The 15,765-nt window shown below is 38.9% G+C and overlaps 1 protein-coding gene across 1 annotated transcript in view; it reads left to right on the forward strand.

Annotated features, from left to right (window-relative positions):
• Nucleotides 1-4,375: 4,375 nt before the first annotated feature.
• amdhd2 (amidohydrolase domain containing 2) overlaps nucleotides 4,376-15,765 on the forward strand; it is a 116,177-nt gene continuing 104,787 nt past the window's right edge. Inside the window, exons 1-3 of the mRNA XM_084326340.1 lie at nucleotides 4,376-4,438; nucleotides 12,366-12,605; nucleotides 13,865-14,001. Coding sequence (XP_084182466.1) covers nucleotides 12,523-12,605; nucleotides 13,865-14,001 — 220 coding nt within the window. The 5' untranslated portion in view covers nucleotides 4,376-4,438; nucleotides 12,366-12,522. The remainder of the gene's footprint in view (nucleotides 4,439-12,365; nucleotides 12,606-13,864; nucleotides 14,002-15,765) is intronic.

Here is a 15,765-nt window from a genome sequence, read left to right on the forward strand (position 1 = left end):
GTTATAAGCAGTGGTGCGAGCGTTCAGAGCCACTCGGATAGTACTGTCAACCCACGGTTTCTGGTTCGGGAAGACCCGAACCTTTTTCGTGGGTACAATGCTATCCGCTAGTGTTGTTATGAAACTCACAACAACATCAGCAAACTCACTGCTCGCCTGAAGCATTCCCCAGTCGAAGTCATCGAGTGCGTCCTGTAGCGTGGCCTCTGATTGGTCGGACCACTTCTTTACCTCACGTGACACGACCAGTGATGCCACTAACGCGTTACTAAGTAACGCCTTACAGTAATCTGATTACTTTTCCCCGAAAATAGTAATCTAACGCGTTAATCTTTAAAAGCCAGTAATCTGATTGCAGTTACTTGTCCAAGTGGCTGTGCGTTACTATTTCGTTACTATCTCATCATAAATTCATAATGCAGGCGGAATGCAGTATTTTATTTCGTTTTAGACAGTCAAAAATATACGTTTGGAGCTGTATTTCCTTGTATTGGGGGAGTGACGTCACAGCACGCAACCTCACGTTGTTCCATGCTGGTGGGCGCGGCTGTTATTGTTATTATCAGGCTCACCAAAACTACCGAGCTAGCAGGGAGACGTTCACGCTGGTAACGCTTTCTTGCAAACAACAAACAAACAAACAAACAAACACTATGCGGAGGAAACAAAATACTGTCTACCGCATCTGGAATATACAGCACAGCACGACCAAACTGATAGAAAAAACCAAACCCGAAGCATCGACTTCTGGATTTCTTTACTGGATTTAAACCATAGTGCAGGTATGTTCCACCTTTGAGTTAAACATCTTTTGCATTGCACTATTCATGAACATGGAACACCATACTCACACACACCTCCAATGTACAGCCCCACCCCACCTACCCAACCTCCCCCAATGCACAGTTTCTATGTCAAATGTATATACACTCTTCTGGATTTTTTTAGTATCACAAACAGTACTGCATTTGAAAATCTGGTATGTCATAAATGTATAGATGTAGCAGTACTGTCTATCTGTATGTCGTGTGTGTCATATGATGAATTGAAAATGGGGGACCCTGATGGAAACAAGACGAAAGTCTTTCTCGGGTCTGCATCCTCTTAACAATTGTATGTATTGAGCCGTACTGTACTGTACCCATTCTGCAATCTGTTAATAAACTTTTCAATCAATCAATCAATCAATACTGCAGTATGTAGGTTGTCAGTAGCACACAATAATAAATAATAATAATAATAATAATAATAATAATAATAATAATAATAATAATAATAATAATAATAATAATAATAATAATAATAATAATAATAATAATAATAATAATAATAATAATAATAATAATAATAATAATAATAATAATAATAATAATAATAATAATAATAATAATAATAATAATAATAATAATAATAATAATAATAATAATAATAATAATAATAATAATAATAATAATAATAATAATAATAATAATAATAATAATAATTATTATTATTATTATTATTATTATATAATTATAATTATTATAATAATAATAATAATAATAATAATAATAATAATAATAATAATAATAATAATAATAATAATAATAATAATAATAATAATAATAATAATAATAATAATAATAATAATAATAATAATAATAATAATAATAATAATAATAATAATAATAATAATAATAATAATAATAATAATAATAATAATAATAATAATAATAGCATAGGAGGAGCAGTACCGTTTAATAGACTGTTTTTTAAGAGCATGAGCTTCAGATACTGGATAGACCTTCAAACATAAAGAACATTTTCTTGAAGTATAACACTCCAACCCATCAAGTGCTCCTGTGGAACGGCTTTTTAGTCTGGGAGGGTTGGTGCTCACGCCTAGAAGGAACAGACTTTCTGACAAGAGGTTTGAGAAGATTCTGTTACTGAGATATAATCACTGGTTTACTCACCCCTCTCCCCTGTTTCACTAGGAACATTAGAACCATATCTGAATAGGGCAGGCCTCAAAGGTAGGCTACATATCAGCCTACATGTGGTGTTATTGACCATTTATCTTTTGTGAAATCTATAGATATATAGATAGGCCTACCTGCCCTATTAGTACATTTTACTCAAACTGAGTACATTTTACAATTTTTTTTTGTCATTCTTATGTTGTGGCTTGGATTCACCTGTCCCTGGACCTTTCTCCCATTTCCATCCTCCTCAACAGCCCCCACCTTTGCACAGACTTTTCTTTCCCAGCCCCTGGATCTTTGTTGTCACTCACCCTCCTGGTGCACTGGTTTATATTCAATGTCTACATGTCTCTCTGTGCCTTTCCCCTGCTACATTGTCTCTTGTTCCCTGGTTAATTGTTATTTATTAGTTCCTTGTATGTTTTGTTTACTCTGTCTAGTGTTCAGTCTTCTTGTGTTGTTAGTTCTGCCTTCCCTCATGTGTGTCTCATTTTGCTAATTGCCCTGCTGTCTCTAGTGTTAATAGTTTCCCCTATATCTGGTGTTGTGTTCCCTACTCTTATTGTCGGTTCATTGTTTCGGTTCCATGTTTGATTTCCTCGTCCCTGTTTCATGTGCTGCTCTCCTGTGTTCATAGTAAGTTTCCCAGTGTCATTTAGTGTTGTGTTTTTGGACATGCTCTCTTTATGAGATTATTCTTTGTTTTGTATTTTGCCCTCTGCCAGTCTTAGCTGAGCTATACTTTGTTTTGTTTTGCTGCTGCCTTGGAAGTATTTTTGTTACACTTCACCCCTGGCTCGAAGTGTTCGAATTAAAGGAGCAGTGCTCATTTTTTGACAATCTACCTTTACCTCGTATCTGTTTGCGCCTGGGCCCTCTGCTAACAATCCCTAACAGAGGAGGTACTGAGAAGAGCGGATATGCAAGGAGGACAGCTGCTGGAGAGGTTGAAAAAGAGAAAGATGGAGTTGTGCGGGCATGTTCTGAGAGGATCCAGCGGGGAGATGATCAAGAAGGTGGTGATGGGGAAGGTGGATGGAAAGAGAGGAAGTGGAAGACCAAGAAGAGGCTGGGTAGACAACGTCTGTGATTGGAGCGAAGTGAGAGGCGGAGTCACGGAGTTGGAGAGAAGAAGTGGGACAGAATGGGTTGGAGAGTGATGGGCAACCTTCAGAACGAAGAAGCCACTTAATGATGATGATGTCGGGCCTTACAAATAAATTTGATTTGATTTGATCATATAATTAGATTTTTATGTTCTGTATTTATTATTTTTGTTATTTATATTGTCATTATTCTTATTATTATTACTATTATTATCCTGTGAAGTCCTGTTTATTATTATTATTATTATTATTATTATTATTATTATTATTATTATTATTATTATTATTATTATTATTATTATTATTATTATTATTATTATTATTATTATTATTATTATTATTATTATTATTATTATTATTATTATTATTATTATTATTATTATTATTATTATTATTATTACTGTATTAAGTTTAGTCTTGTTTCATGTGAAAGAAAATAAAAAAGATTATCAAAAAAAAGAAATAGAAAACATTTATTTGTTTTATTTTTATTATTATTATTATTGTTGTTGTTAGTTAGTTAGCTAAGTTGTTAATTTGTTTTTGATTATTTAGTGTGCACTTTGCATTTCTTAGCTACAACCAGTTTATGTCATGGCTCTCATTATTCCTTCCTTTCTCCCCCCCCCCCCCCCCCCCCTTTTATATTTCATATTTCATTTAGTTAGATTTAAATTATAATTATATTGACCAAATTGTTTACCCCATGCTCAGTATGCTCAGTATATTCTTACTGTATTTATTTCTGTATATTTTATTTCATTTCATTTTATCCTATTTTATTTTACTCTACTCTTATCCTAGGCAACTTGATTTGATTTGTGTTATCATTCTAAATTGTGACCTCCTGTCTAAATGTTTAAATGTGAGCGATTTGCAGTGTCTAATTTCCCACGGGATAATAAAAGTATTTCTATTCTATTCTATCCCCCTTCCCCTTCACGACCTCCATGTAACGCGGAAGTGCAGTGGTCTACCCCCCCCCCCCTTCCCCTTCACGACCTCCATGTAACGCGGAAGTGCAGTGGTCTACCCCCCCCCCCCCCTTCCCCTTCACGACCTCCATGTAACGCGGAAGTGCAGTGGTCTACCCCCCCCCCCTTCCCCTTCACGACCTCCATGTAACGCGGAAGTGCAGTGGTCTACCCCCCCCCCTTCCCCTTCACGACCTCCATGTAACGCGGAAGTGCAGTGGTCTACCCCCCCCCCCCTTCCCCTTCACGACCTCCATGTAACGCGGAAGTGCAGTAGTCTATAGTTCCTGTTTGGTCAGCTGACCTGACGCTGCTCTCTCCGCCTCCGTCACATGATGTCTGTTGCTCCTTGTATCCGTTGATTCCTGACGACTGTTGTGGATTCTCCTCTGGGGCAAGTAGCTAACGTCACTCCTCTTAGAAATTGTTCGCGTTAGCACGTCATTGTATATCGTATATCATAGAGACGACCAATTACATAGATAGATATGTGCAGCTTTTTGTTGATTGAACGCTGTAATGTTCCATAGCCTCCGACCCGCATCAAAGTGCTGCTCTGAACGAAGCTGGACTGAAGAGCAGAGTTGCACAGATTGTCTTGCAATAGTTTACAGTTGTGCATATCTTACATACATTTGTATTTGTGTAATGCTGCATTTGCCTAAAACAATTCAGCCATGAGGGGTTGAAGTTATTATGGGGTCAAAGTCTGTGCTGCTGCACCTTATTGATAAGAATGATAAGATACCATCGTTTTATATTGGTGTCTCTGGGGTTGGGCTGTTGTTGATTGATTGATTGAAAACTGTATTAACAGATTGCAGAATGGGTTCAATACAGTATGGCTCAATACACACGATTGTTAAGGGGATCACATTTGACATTATCTTGACATTTCTGACATGCATGATGACAGTACTGTTACATTTGTGACATACAAGATATGCAAATATACAGTACTGTTAACCAGAGATCCTAACAGACAATATATACATACGAGGGGGAGGAAACTGTACATTAGGAGGGGGGGGGTTGGACATTTACAGGGGCCAGTTTCGAATTGCAGCCTTCCGTAGGTGTTCTTTGAGAGTGGTTTTGAAAGTGGGTAGTGATTCACATTCCTTTACAGCTTTGGGTAGGGCGTTCCACATTGATGTGGCATAATTTGCAAAACGTGTTTAGTCCCTTGTTTGAGCCGAATCTGGGTTTAACATGATTTGTGGAGCTCCCTCTGGTGTTGTGGTCGTGGTATTCACTGACCTTTGGGAAGTATTTTGACATGTACATGGGTACCTTGGTCATGTAGTGTATCTTGTAGACCAGGCCCATTGCAAGTTGCTGTACTCTGTCGTCTACTCTAAGCCATCCTAGGTTGTCAAAGTGGGCAGGGGTGAGGTGGGTTCTAGGAGTCAGGTCAAGCAGTAGTCTGACCAGTTTGTTTTGAGATGTTTGTAATCTTGTTTTTAGCGCCTTTGAGGTGCTTTGGTACCATGAGGTGCAAGCATAGTCGTAGTACCCTTGAATGAGTGCTCCTGCCAGAGTCTTCAGGGTATTCTTGTTTACCAGAAAGGAGATCCGGTACAAGAATCGAGTTTGTTGGTTGACTTTTTTTATTACAGGACCTACCAAAATGAACTGACTAAGACACTTGGACTAACACATTCAGTCATTTGGACGGAGTTGTTAAAACTCACTCCACTCAAATCATTAGAGTTATAATTCACTCTACTCAAAATCTAATTTAACGTGGCTGGAAAGAATGTTGCCAGCCAGTCAAAACAAACTCCGGACGACTCACCAAGGTCGAACCAGCGAGCTGCTGACTTTGCAGTAGGGGTGGACGGTATGGTCTAAAATTTATATCACGGTATAATTTGAAGCATAGACGGTAACGGTATATATCACGGTATCATCGTTTTTGATAATTTTTTTTTTAATTTTATATATATATATATATATTTTTTATAAAATATATATATTATATAATTAGACTTGTACTGGTATTATCTGCGAGACATCGCCACCACGCAACAAGCTCCACTGTCTGTGTACTACGGCCAGGATTCTCCGGAGCTGCACCTGGACCTATACTCTAGTAGCCTCGAGCAGAGCTACGGCCAGGATTCTCCGGCGCTGCACCTGGACCCTATTGTATTGGTATTATAACGTTAGCAAGCCCTCAGCTCGAATACGCATCGAATCAGTGTTATAAGACATTGATATCATGAGCTATCTGTAGCTACTGCATATATAACGTTAATACAACGCCTCAGTGAATTATTTAGTTCAATGGGACATTTCGTTTTGAACGGTGAACTAATTTGCGTTAACGTGAGCTAACAGGTAGCATACACGTCTCTAGTACTAGACTTTGTGGAGCGTTTGTTGATGTCAGGAGCTATCGGTAGCTGGCCGACTAGATACCGTTCGGTTAGACAATGCCCCATCATGTATTAAACTAAAAGTGAATAGTTGACTGGGTCATTTAGTAACGGTAGCTAAGCTAACGTTAGCTCAGGGAGACGCCGACAGCTCCCGTGTCCCGTCCCACTAGACTACTAGACCCGTGTTTACATGCGTGCGGTAGGGGCTGGCACGCCCACTGCGCGAAGCCTCCTAAATAACTTTTTCCAGTTCGCACATATCTATTATCTATGACTAATTCTATCTATTTTTAGGGGCAAATGCGAGTGAAATAGTCGCGCTGTGGTTACATGACGTCATTGCTATTTTAGAGCTGCACTACCGGTTACACGGTATACTCAAAATCCATACCGTAGAGCAAATTCATACCGTTTATACCGTATACCGTTTATACCGTCCACCCCTACTTTGCAGTGAGACTTCCAATTCTCCTCTCACAATATTCACCCTCACTGAACTGAGTCATCTGAAAATGTGATGATTTGTGATGTCAGAGAGACTCAGCTGCATGATAATGTTGAGATACAAGATGAGCTGCACACAGTGGTTGGAGCCCAGCCTCAAAACGGCTCGAGATCTTGAGGTAGAAAAATGCTGTTTTTGAGGACTTGATTAGAAATACAAAACAATGAATAAAAAAAATATATATATTACAGAGGTGTTCCATAGACTCACAGGAATTGTGTAAAAGTGCCCAAATAGTGAAAGAAATAGTAAAATAGTTCCCCTTTAAGACAGCCCTAGTAATAACATGTTTTATTCAGCAGTAGGCCTGTTATATAGTGTAGTAACATGTTATATTCAGCAGTAGGCCTGTTATATAGTGTAGTAACATGTTATATTCAGCAGTAGGCCTGTTATATAGTGTAGTAACATGTTTTATTCAGCAGTAGGTCTGTTATATAGTGTAGTAACATGTTATATTCAGCAGTAGACCTGTTATATAGTGTAGTAACATGTTTTATTCAGCAGTAGGTCTGTTATATAGTGTAGTAACATGTTTTATTCAGCAGTAGGCCTGTTATATAGTGTAGTAACATGTTATATTCAGCAGTAGGCCTGTTATATAGTGTAGTAACATGTTATATTCAGCAGTAGGCCTGTTATATAGTGTAGTAACATGTTTTATTCGGCAGTAAGCCTGTTATATAGTGTAGTAACATGTTATATTCAGCAGTAGGCCTGTTATATAGTGTAGTAACATGTTTTATTCAGCAGTAGGCCTGTTATATAGTGTAGTAACATGTTATATTCAGCAGTAGGCCTGTTATATAGTGTAGTAACATGTTTTATTCAGCAGTAAGCCTGTTATATAGTGTAGTAACATGTTATATTCAGCAGTAGGCCTGTTATATAGTGTAGTAACATGTTATATTCAGCAGTAGGCCTGTTATATAGTGTAGTAACATGTTATATTCAGCAGTAGGCCTGTTATATAGTGTAGTAACATGTTATATTCAGCAGTAGGCCTGTTATATAGTGTAGTAACATGTTATATTCAGCAGTAGGCCTGTTATATAGTGTAGTAACATGTTATATTCAGCAGTAGGCCTGTTATATAGTGTAGTAACATGTTATATTCAGCAGTAGGCCTGTTATATAGTGTAGTAACATGTTATATTCAGCAGTAGGCCTGTTATATAGTGTAGTAACATGTTATATTCAGCAGTAGGCCTGTTATATAGTGTAGTAACATGTTATATTCAGCAGTAGGCCTGTTATATAGTGTAGTAACATGTTATATTCAGCAGTAGGCCTGTTATATAGTGTAGTAACATGTTATATTCAGCAGTAGACCTGTTATATAGTGTAGTAACATGTTATATTCAGCAGTAGGCCTGTTATATAGTGTAGTAACATGTTATATTCAGCAGTAGACCTGTTATATAGTGTAGTAACATGTTATATTCAGCAGTAGGCCTGTTATATAGTGTAGTAACATGTTTTATTCAGCAGTAGGCCTGTTATATAGTGTAGTAACATGTTTTATTCAGCAGTAGGCCTGTTATATAGTGTAGTAACATGTTATATTCAGCAGTAGGCCTGTTATATAGTGTAGTAACATGTTTTATTCAGCAGTAGGCCTGTTATATAGTGTAGTAACATGTTTTATTCAGCAGTAGGCCTGTTATATAGTGTAGTAACATGTTATATTCAGCAGTAGACCTGTTATATAGTGTAGTAACATGTTATATTCAGCAGTAGGCCTGTTATATAGTGTAGTAACATGTTTTATTCAGCAGTAGGCCTGTTATATAGTGTAGTAATATGTTTTATTCAGCAGTAGGCCTGTTATATAGTGTAGTAACATGTTATATTCAGCAGTAGGCCTGTTATATAGTGTAGTAACATGTTTTATTCAGCAGTAGGACTGTTATATAGTGTAGTAACATGTTATATTCAGCAGTAGGCCTGTTATATAGTGTAACATGTTTTATTCAGCAGTAGGCCTGTTATATAGTGTAGTAACATGTTATATTCAGCAGTAGGCCTGTTATATAGTGTAGTAACATGTTATATTCAGCAGTAGGCCTGTTATATAGTGTAGTAACATGTTATATTCAGCAGTAGGCCTGTTATATAGTGTAGTAACATGTTATATTCAGCAGTAGGCCTGTTATATAGTGTAGTAACATGTTATATTCAGCAGTAGGCCTGTTATATAGTGTAGTGACATGTTTTATTCAGCAGTAGGCCTGTTATATAGTGTAGTAACATGTTTTATTCAGCAGTAGGCCTGTTATATAGTGTAGTAACATGTTATATTCAGCAGTAGGCCTGTTATATAGTGTAGTAACATGTTTTATTCAGCAGTAGACCTGTTATATAGTGTAGTAACATGTTATATTCAGCAGTAGGCCTGTTATATAGTGTAGTAACATGTTATATTCAGCAGTAAGCCTGTTATATAGTGTAGTAACATGTTATATTCAGCAGTAGGCCTGTTATATAGTGTAGTAACATGTTTTATTCAGCAGTAGGCCTGTTATATAGTGTAGTAACATGTTATATTCAGCAGTAGGCCTGTTATATAGTGTAGTAACATGTTTTATTCAGCAGTAGGCCTGTTATATAGTGTAGTAACATGTTTTATTCAGCAGTAGTGCTGTTATATAGTGTAGTAACATGTTTTATTCAGCAGTAGGCCTGTTATATAGTGTAGTAACATGTTATATTCAGCAGTAGGCCTGTTATATAGTGTAGTAACATGTTATATTCAGCAGTAGGCCTGTTATATAGTGTAGTAACATGTTATATTCAGCAGTAGGCCTGTTATATAGTGTAGTAACATGTTATATTCAGCAGTAAGCCTGTTATATAGTGTAGTAACATGTTATATTCAGCAGTAGGTCTGTTATATAGTGTAGTAACATGTTATATTCAGCAGTAAGCCTGTTATATAGTGTAGTAACATGTTATATTCAGCAGTAGGTCTGTTATATAGTGTAGTAACATGTTATATTCAGCAGTAGGCCTGTTATATAGTGTAGTAACATGTTATATTCAGCAGTAGGCCTGTTATATAGTGTAGTAACATGTTTTATTCAGCAGTAGGCCTGTTATATAGTGTAGTAACATGTTATATTCAGCAGTAGGCCTGTTATATAGTGTAGTAACATGTTATATTCAGCAGTAGGCCTGTTATATAGTGTAGTAACATGTTTTATTCAGCAGTAGGTCTGTTATATAGTGTAGTAACATGTTTTATTCAGCAGTAGGCCTGTTATATAGTGTAGTAACATGTTTTATTCAGCAGTAGGTAGGCCTGCCGCGATAAGCAATAAATCGATTAATTGCTGCGATAATTAAAATGAATGCAATGATTTTGACGGGCGCGATTAATTGCTATTTGCGCGTTTGTTTTAATGAGGCGGAACCAGTGCCTTGTCAGTCACTGTCCGTGTTGGGAGGCGGGCCGCTGACGTTACTAGAGTACAGCACGGGAGCTCCGTGGGGCAACGCCACATAGACATTTCTCAATAGTGTTGCTCCTTTTAACCAAGTAGCATTATTTGTAGTGTAACGTTAGCTATTTTTAGACCCAAGTAGTTACTCGCTACTGCCCGGAGAAACTGGACTGCTAAATAAAGATGAAAGATAGAGCTTTGATTCTCATTCCATGCTAACAACATTAGCTAAATAGCTAACAAACGAAATACAACGTATAGCATAGCTACAAGTACAACACAGAATAACGTTAATACAAGTACATGCATCATTGTTTACAATGAACGGGTGGGGCTAGTCAAAGGACTGGACACGGGGACAAGTTAAACATGAATTAATTTATTATAACACTCCGGTAGTTTCGAGTCGTGCTGCAGTGCTTACGCACCACAGCTATTCTATTATATACTGCTTTGACGCTTCCTCCTCATCGTTGATTGCCTGTAGTAGCTGCATCTAACGTTAGTAGCTAACGTTAAAACTAACCTAAAGTTAGTTGTTCACCAACAATTTGTTTTATCATTAGCTCAAAAACAGGAGCGCTCGGCAGTAGAATTCTGCAGAGAGTAGGATTTTGCAGAACACCGGACGAGACCAGTTGTCGGCTCATAGTTTCTGCTTAGGATAATCACAACAATACTTCCGGTCCGGTCGGTGGGCTTCAAAATAAAAGTCTAAAACACCGGAAAAGACGGAGCGGTGGGCTTCAAAATAAAGGTTTTGGGAAATAAATTTCTCAAAAAAAATTCTCTAACCGGTCGCAATAATATCGCTTATCGCGATATTTTCGGGGGCAATTAATCGCCCAGCAAAATGTGTTATCGTGGCAGGCCTAGCAGTAGGCCTGTTATATAGTGTAGTAACATGTTTTATTCAGCAGTAGGCCTGTTATATAGTGTAGTAACATGTTATATTCAGCAGTAGACCTGTTATATAGTGTAGTAACATGTTTTATTCAGCAGTAGGCCTGTTATATAGTGTAGTAACATGTTATATTCAGCAGTAGACCTGTTATATAGTGTAGTAACATGTTATATTCAGCAGTAGGCCTGTTATATAGTGTAGTAACATGTTATATTCAGCAGTAGGCCTGTTATATAGTGTAGTAACATGTTATATTCAGCAGTAGGTCTGTTATATAGTGTAGTAACATGTTATATTCAGCAGTAGGCCTGTTATATAGTGTAGTAACATGTTTTATTCAGCAGTAGGTCTGTTATATAGTGTAGTAACATGTTTTATTCAGCAGTAGGCCTGTTATATAGTGTAGTAACATGTTTTATTCAGCAGTAGGCCTGTTATATAGTGTAGTAACATGTTATATTCAGCAGTAGACCTGTTATATAGTGTAGTAACATGTTATATTCAGCAGTAGGCCTGTTATATAGTGTAACATGTTTTATTCAGCAGTAGGCCTGTTATATAGTGTAGTAACATGTTATATTCAGCAGTAGACCTGTTATATAGTGTAACATGTTTTATTCAGCAGTAGGCCTGTTATATAGTGTAGTAACATGTTTTATTCAGCAGTAGGCCTGTTATATAGTGTAGTAACATGTTATATTCAGCAGTAGGCCTGTTATATAGTGTAGTAACATGTTATATTCAGCAGTAGGCCTGTTATATAGTGTAGTAACATGTTTTATTCAGCAGTAGGCCTGTTATATAGTGTAGTAACATGTTTTATTCAGCAGTAGACCTGTTATATAGTGTAGTAACATGTTTTATTCAGCAGTAGGCCTGTTATATAGTGTAGTAACATGTTATATTCAGCAGTAGGCCTGTTATATAGTGTAGTAACATGTTTTATTCAGCAGTAGACCTGTTATATAGTGTAGTAACATGTTATATTCAGCAGTAGGCCTGTTATATAGTGTAGTAACATGTTTTATTCAGCAGTAGACCTGTTATATAGTGTAGTAACATGTTTTATTCTGCATCTTTTTCAGTCCTCTATAAGCCAGTGCGTCCAGAGTGAGTGGACGGCCTCCACTCCTGAGGGAACGTGCTGAACTTGAGGGAACAACCTGAGGGAACGACCTGAGGGAACAACTTGAGGGAACGACTTGAGGGAACGAGCTGAAACACATCAACATAAGAAACACAATGCCTTCCAATAAATCAGTGTCAGAAGATACCATTACTCGGTTCATCAACTGCAGGATACTGAGAGACCACAAGCTGCAGAGGTACACACACAGACACACACACACACACACACACACACACACACACACACACACACACAGACACACACAGACACACACACACACAGACACACAGACAGACAAACAGACACACAGAGACAGACACACACAGACAAACACACAGATACACACACAGAGGTACACACAGACACACACACACACATACACATACAGAGGTACACACAGACACACACACACACACACATACACATACACACACACACACACACACACACACACACACACACACACAGAGACACTCGCACACACACCGAGTCACAGACACACACAGACACACAGAGAGAGACACACACACAGACACACAGAGGGGGCACACACAGAGACACACACAGACACAGAGAGGGACACACACACACAGACACACACAGAGACACACACACAGACACAGAGAGGGAGACACACACAGAGACACACACACATACAGAGAGGGACACACACACAGACACACAGAGAGAGACACACACAGAGACACACACACAGACACAGAGAGAGACACACACAGACACAGAGAGGGACACACACAGAGACACAGAGAGAGACACACACACACACACACACACACACACACACACACACACACACACACAGAGAGAGACACACAGACACAGAGAGAGACACACACACACAGAGGGACACACACACAGACACACACAGAGAGAGACACACACAGAGACACAGAGAGAGACACACACACACACACACACACACACACAGAGAGACACACAGACACAGAGAGAGACACACACACACAGAGGGACACACACACAGACACACACAGAGAGAGACACACACAGAGACACAGAGAGAGACACACACACACACACACACACACACACACACAGAGAGACACACAGACACAGAGAGAGACACACACACACAGAGGGACAGACACACAGAGACACACAGACACAGAGAGGGACAGACACACAGAGAGAGAGACACACACAGACACAGAGCCACACACAAAGACACACACACACAGAGGGACACACACAGAGACAGACACACACACAGAGACACAGAGAGAGACACACACAGAGACACAGAGAGAGACACACACAGAGACACAGAGAGGGACACACACACACACACAGAGAGAGACACACACACACAGAGACACAGAGCTTTGTAACCAGACTCTTACACCACAATGATGTCATAGTGTACTATTGGACCGATTGATTGGTTGATTCATTTACCGATTGATTGGTATGTTGCAGGGATGACCTGTGGGTTCGTGGGGGGAAGATTCTGGACCCAGAGAAGCTGTTCTTCGACGAGCAGGGTTACGCAGACAAGTGTGTGGACTGTGGAGGATGCATCATAGCACCTGGCTTCATAGACGTCCAGGTTAATGGTAATAAATAAACCATACAGGATGTGTCATAGCGCCTGGCTTCATTATGTCCAGGTTAATGGTAATAAATAAACCATACACACTCAGAACATTCCCGATAAACAACCTGGAAAACCTGGAGAATTAACTAAAATGGCAACAAAAAATTTTGTCCTGGAAATGTTTAATTGTATGTTAGTCCCTCACTCAGATCACCTATGTAAACCCATGTGTGTATTTAGTTTGAAACTTGACTGTTTATTATTGTTTACTGATTATAGAAGCGCTGCAATCTGTCAAGAAACAGTCTCTCCTCTACTCTTTTATTGTTTTATTGTTTTATTGTGGATCCACATTAGTCTACACCAAGGTGAGACTACTCTTCCTGGGGTCCAAACATTTAAAATACAAACACAACATATTTTTAAATAAAAATATAAAACCACAAACATTGAAGTACTCACAAGAAAACATCACAACAAACAAAACAAGTGAATCAAAGCTCACTCAATATTCACAAGTCAAATATCGCAATTATCCAAACCATAGAATACATATTCCATAATCAGTCCATAAGAACAAAACAGATAAAACTCGTTTACCGTAAATTTGCGGACTATAAGGCGCACCTGACTATAAGCCGCAGCAGCTAAATTTTATGATGTGTACATATATAAGCCGCACTGGACTATAAGCCGCAGGTGTTTAAATGTTTAATTACCATATGTAAGGGTTCGTGCACAGAGGGGATTGTCGGGAAAGAGATGGCTGTTTGAGGAAGCTCCCATTTATTAAAATGTTTGTTTAAACAGTAACGTTAGCTAGGTACTAACGTTAGCTCACGGAACGATAGCTAGTTAGCCAACGCTAGCCAGCACCTGCGAAAACGAATGCCAAACTGATGATATCAGACGTTGATATCAGGAGCTATCAGTAGCTAGCCAGCTAGATAACATTAGACAATGCCTCATGTATTAAACTAAAGTGAATAGTTGACATAGTTGAGCTGCTCATGCACTTGACTCTTGCCGTAAGGGTTTGTTGACATGGGTCTGTGAGGGGGAGGAGGAGGGGCAAGGTGTGTAATGCTGCAGCAGCTGTGGGCCTGTGAGAGAAGAGCGAGTGAGAGTTAAAGGTGGTGGACTGTAACCTGTAAAATCCATAGATTTAGGAGGTCCCCTAGTGGCCGTTAGCTGTAAAAATCCATAGATTAGCCGCACCGTTATATAAGCCGCAGGGTCGAAAAATGGGGGGAAAAGGCGCGGCTTATAGTCAGAAAATTACGGTGTATGATTTTAACTCATAATATAGCATAACTTGTCTCAAGTTGCTGCACGAATCCGCTTCAAGGCCCTCGACCTGGCATACCGTGTGGCAAAGGGAACCGCTCCCGCCTACCTCCGGTCAATGGTCTCTAACTACACACCCTCAAGACCCTACACTCTGCATCTTCTGGCCGCCTCAGACCTACTCCTATCCAAGCTCCGGGAGGGTCATCAAAGAGAAGCCGCCTATTCTCAGTCCTTGCCCCACAATGGTGGAATGAACTACCCACCCCAGTTAGGACAGTAGCCGAAACCCGTCCAATCTTTCGCCGTCGACTAAAGATGCACTTCTTCAACCATTATCTAAAATGAAAAAAATAATAATACTCTAACCCTAACTAACCTTACTGTCCTGCACGTGTCCTAATAAACTAACCTACACTGTAGCACGCAACACTTTGATGAACATTGTTACTCAGCTGATAGAGTTGTGCCCTTCTTGATGACTTGTCGTACAGAA

The sequence above is a fragment of the Notolepis coatsorum genome (genome assembly GCF_963971535.1).
Source record: "Notolepis coatsorum genome assembly, chromosome: 12".
Classification (NCBI taxonomy): domain Eukaryota; kingdom Metazoa; phylum Chordata; class Actinopteri; order Aulopiformes; family Paralepididae; genus Notolepis; species Notolepis coatsorum.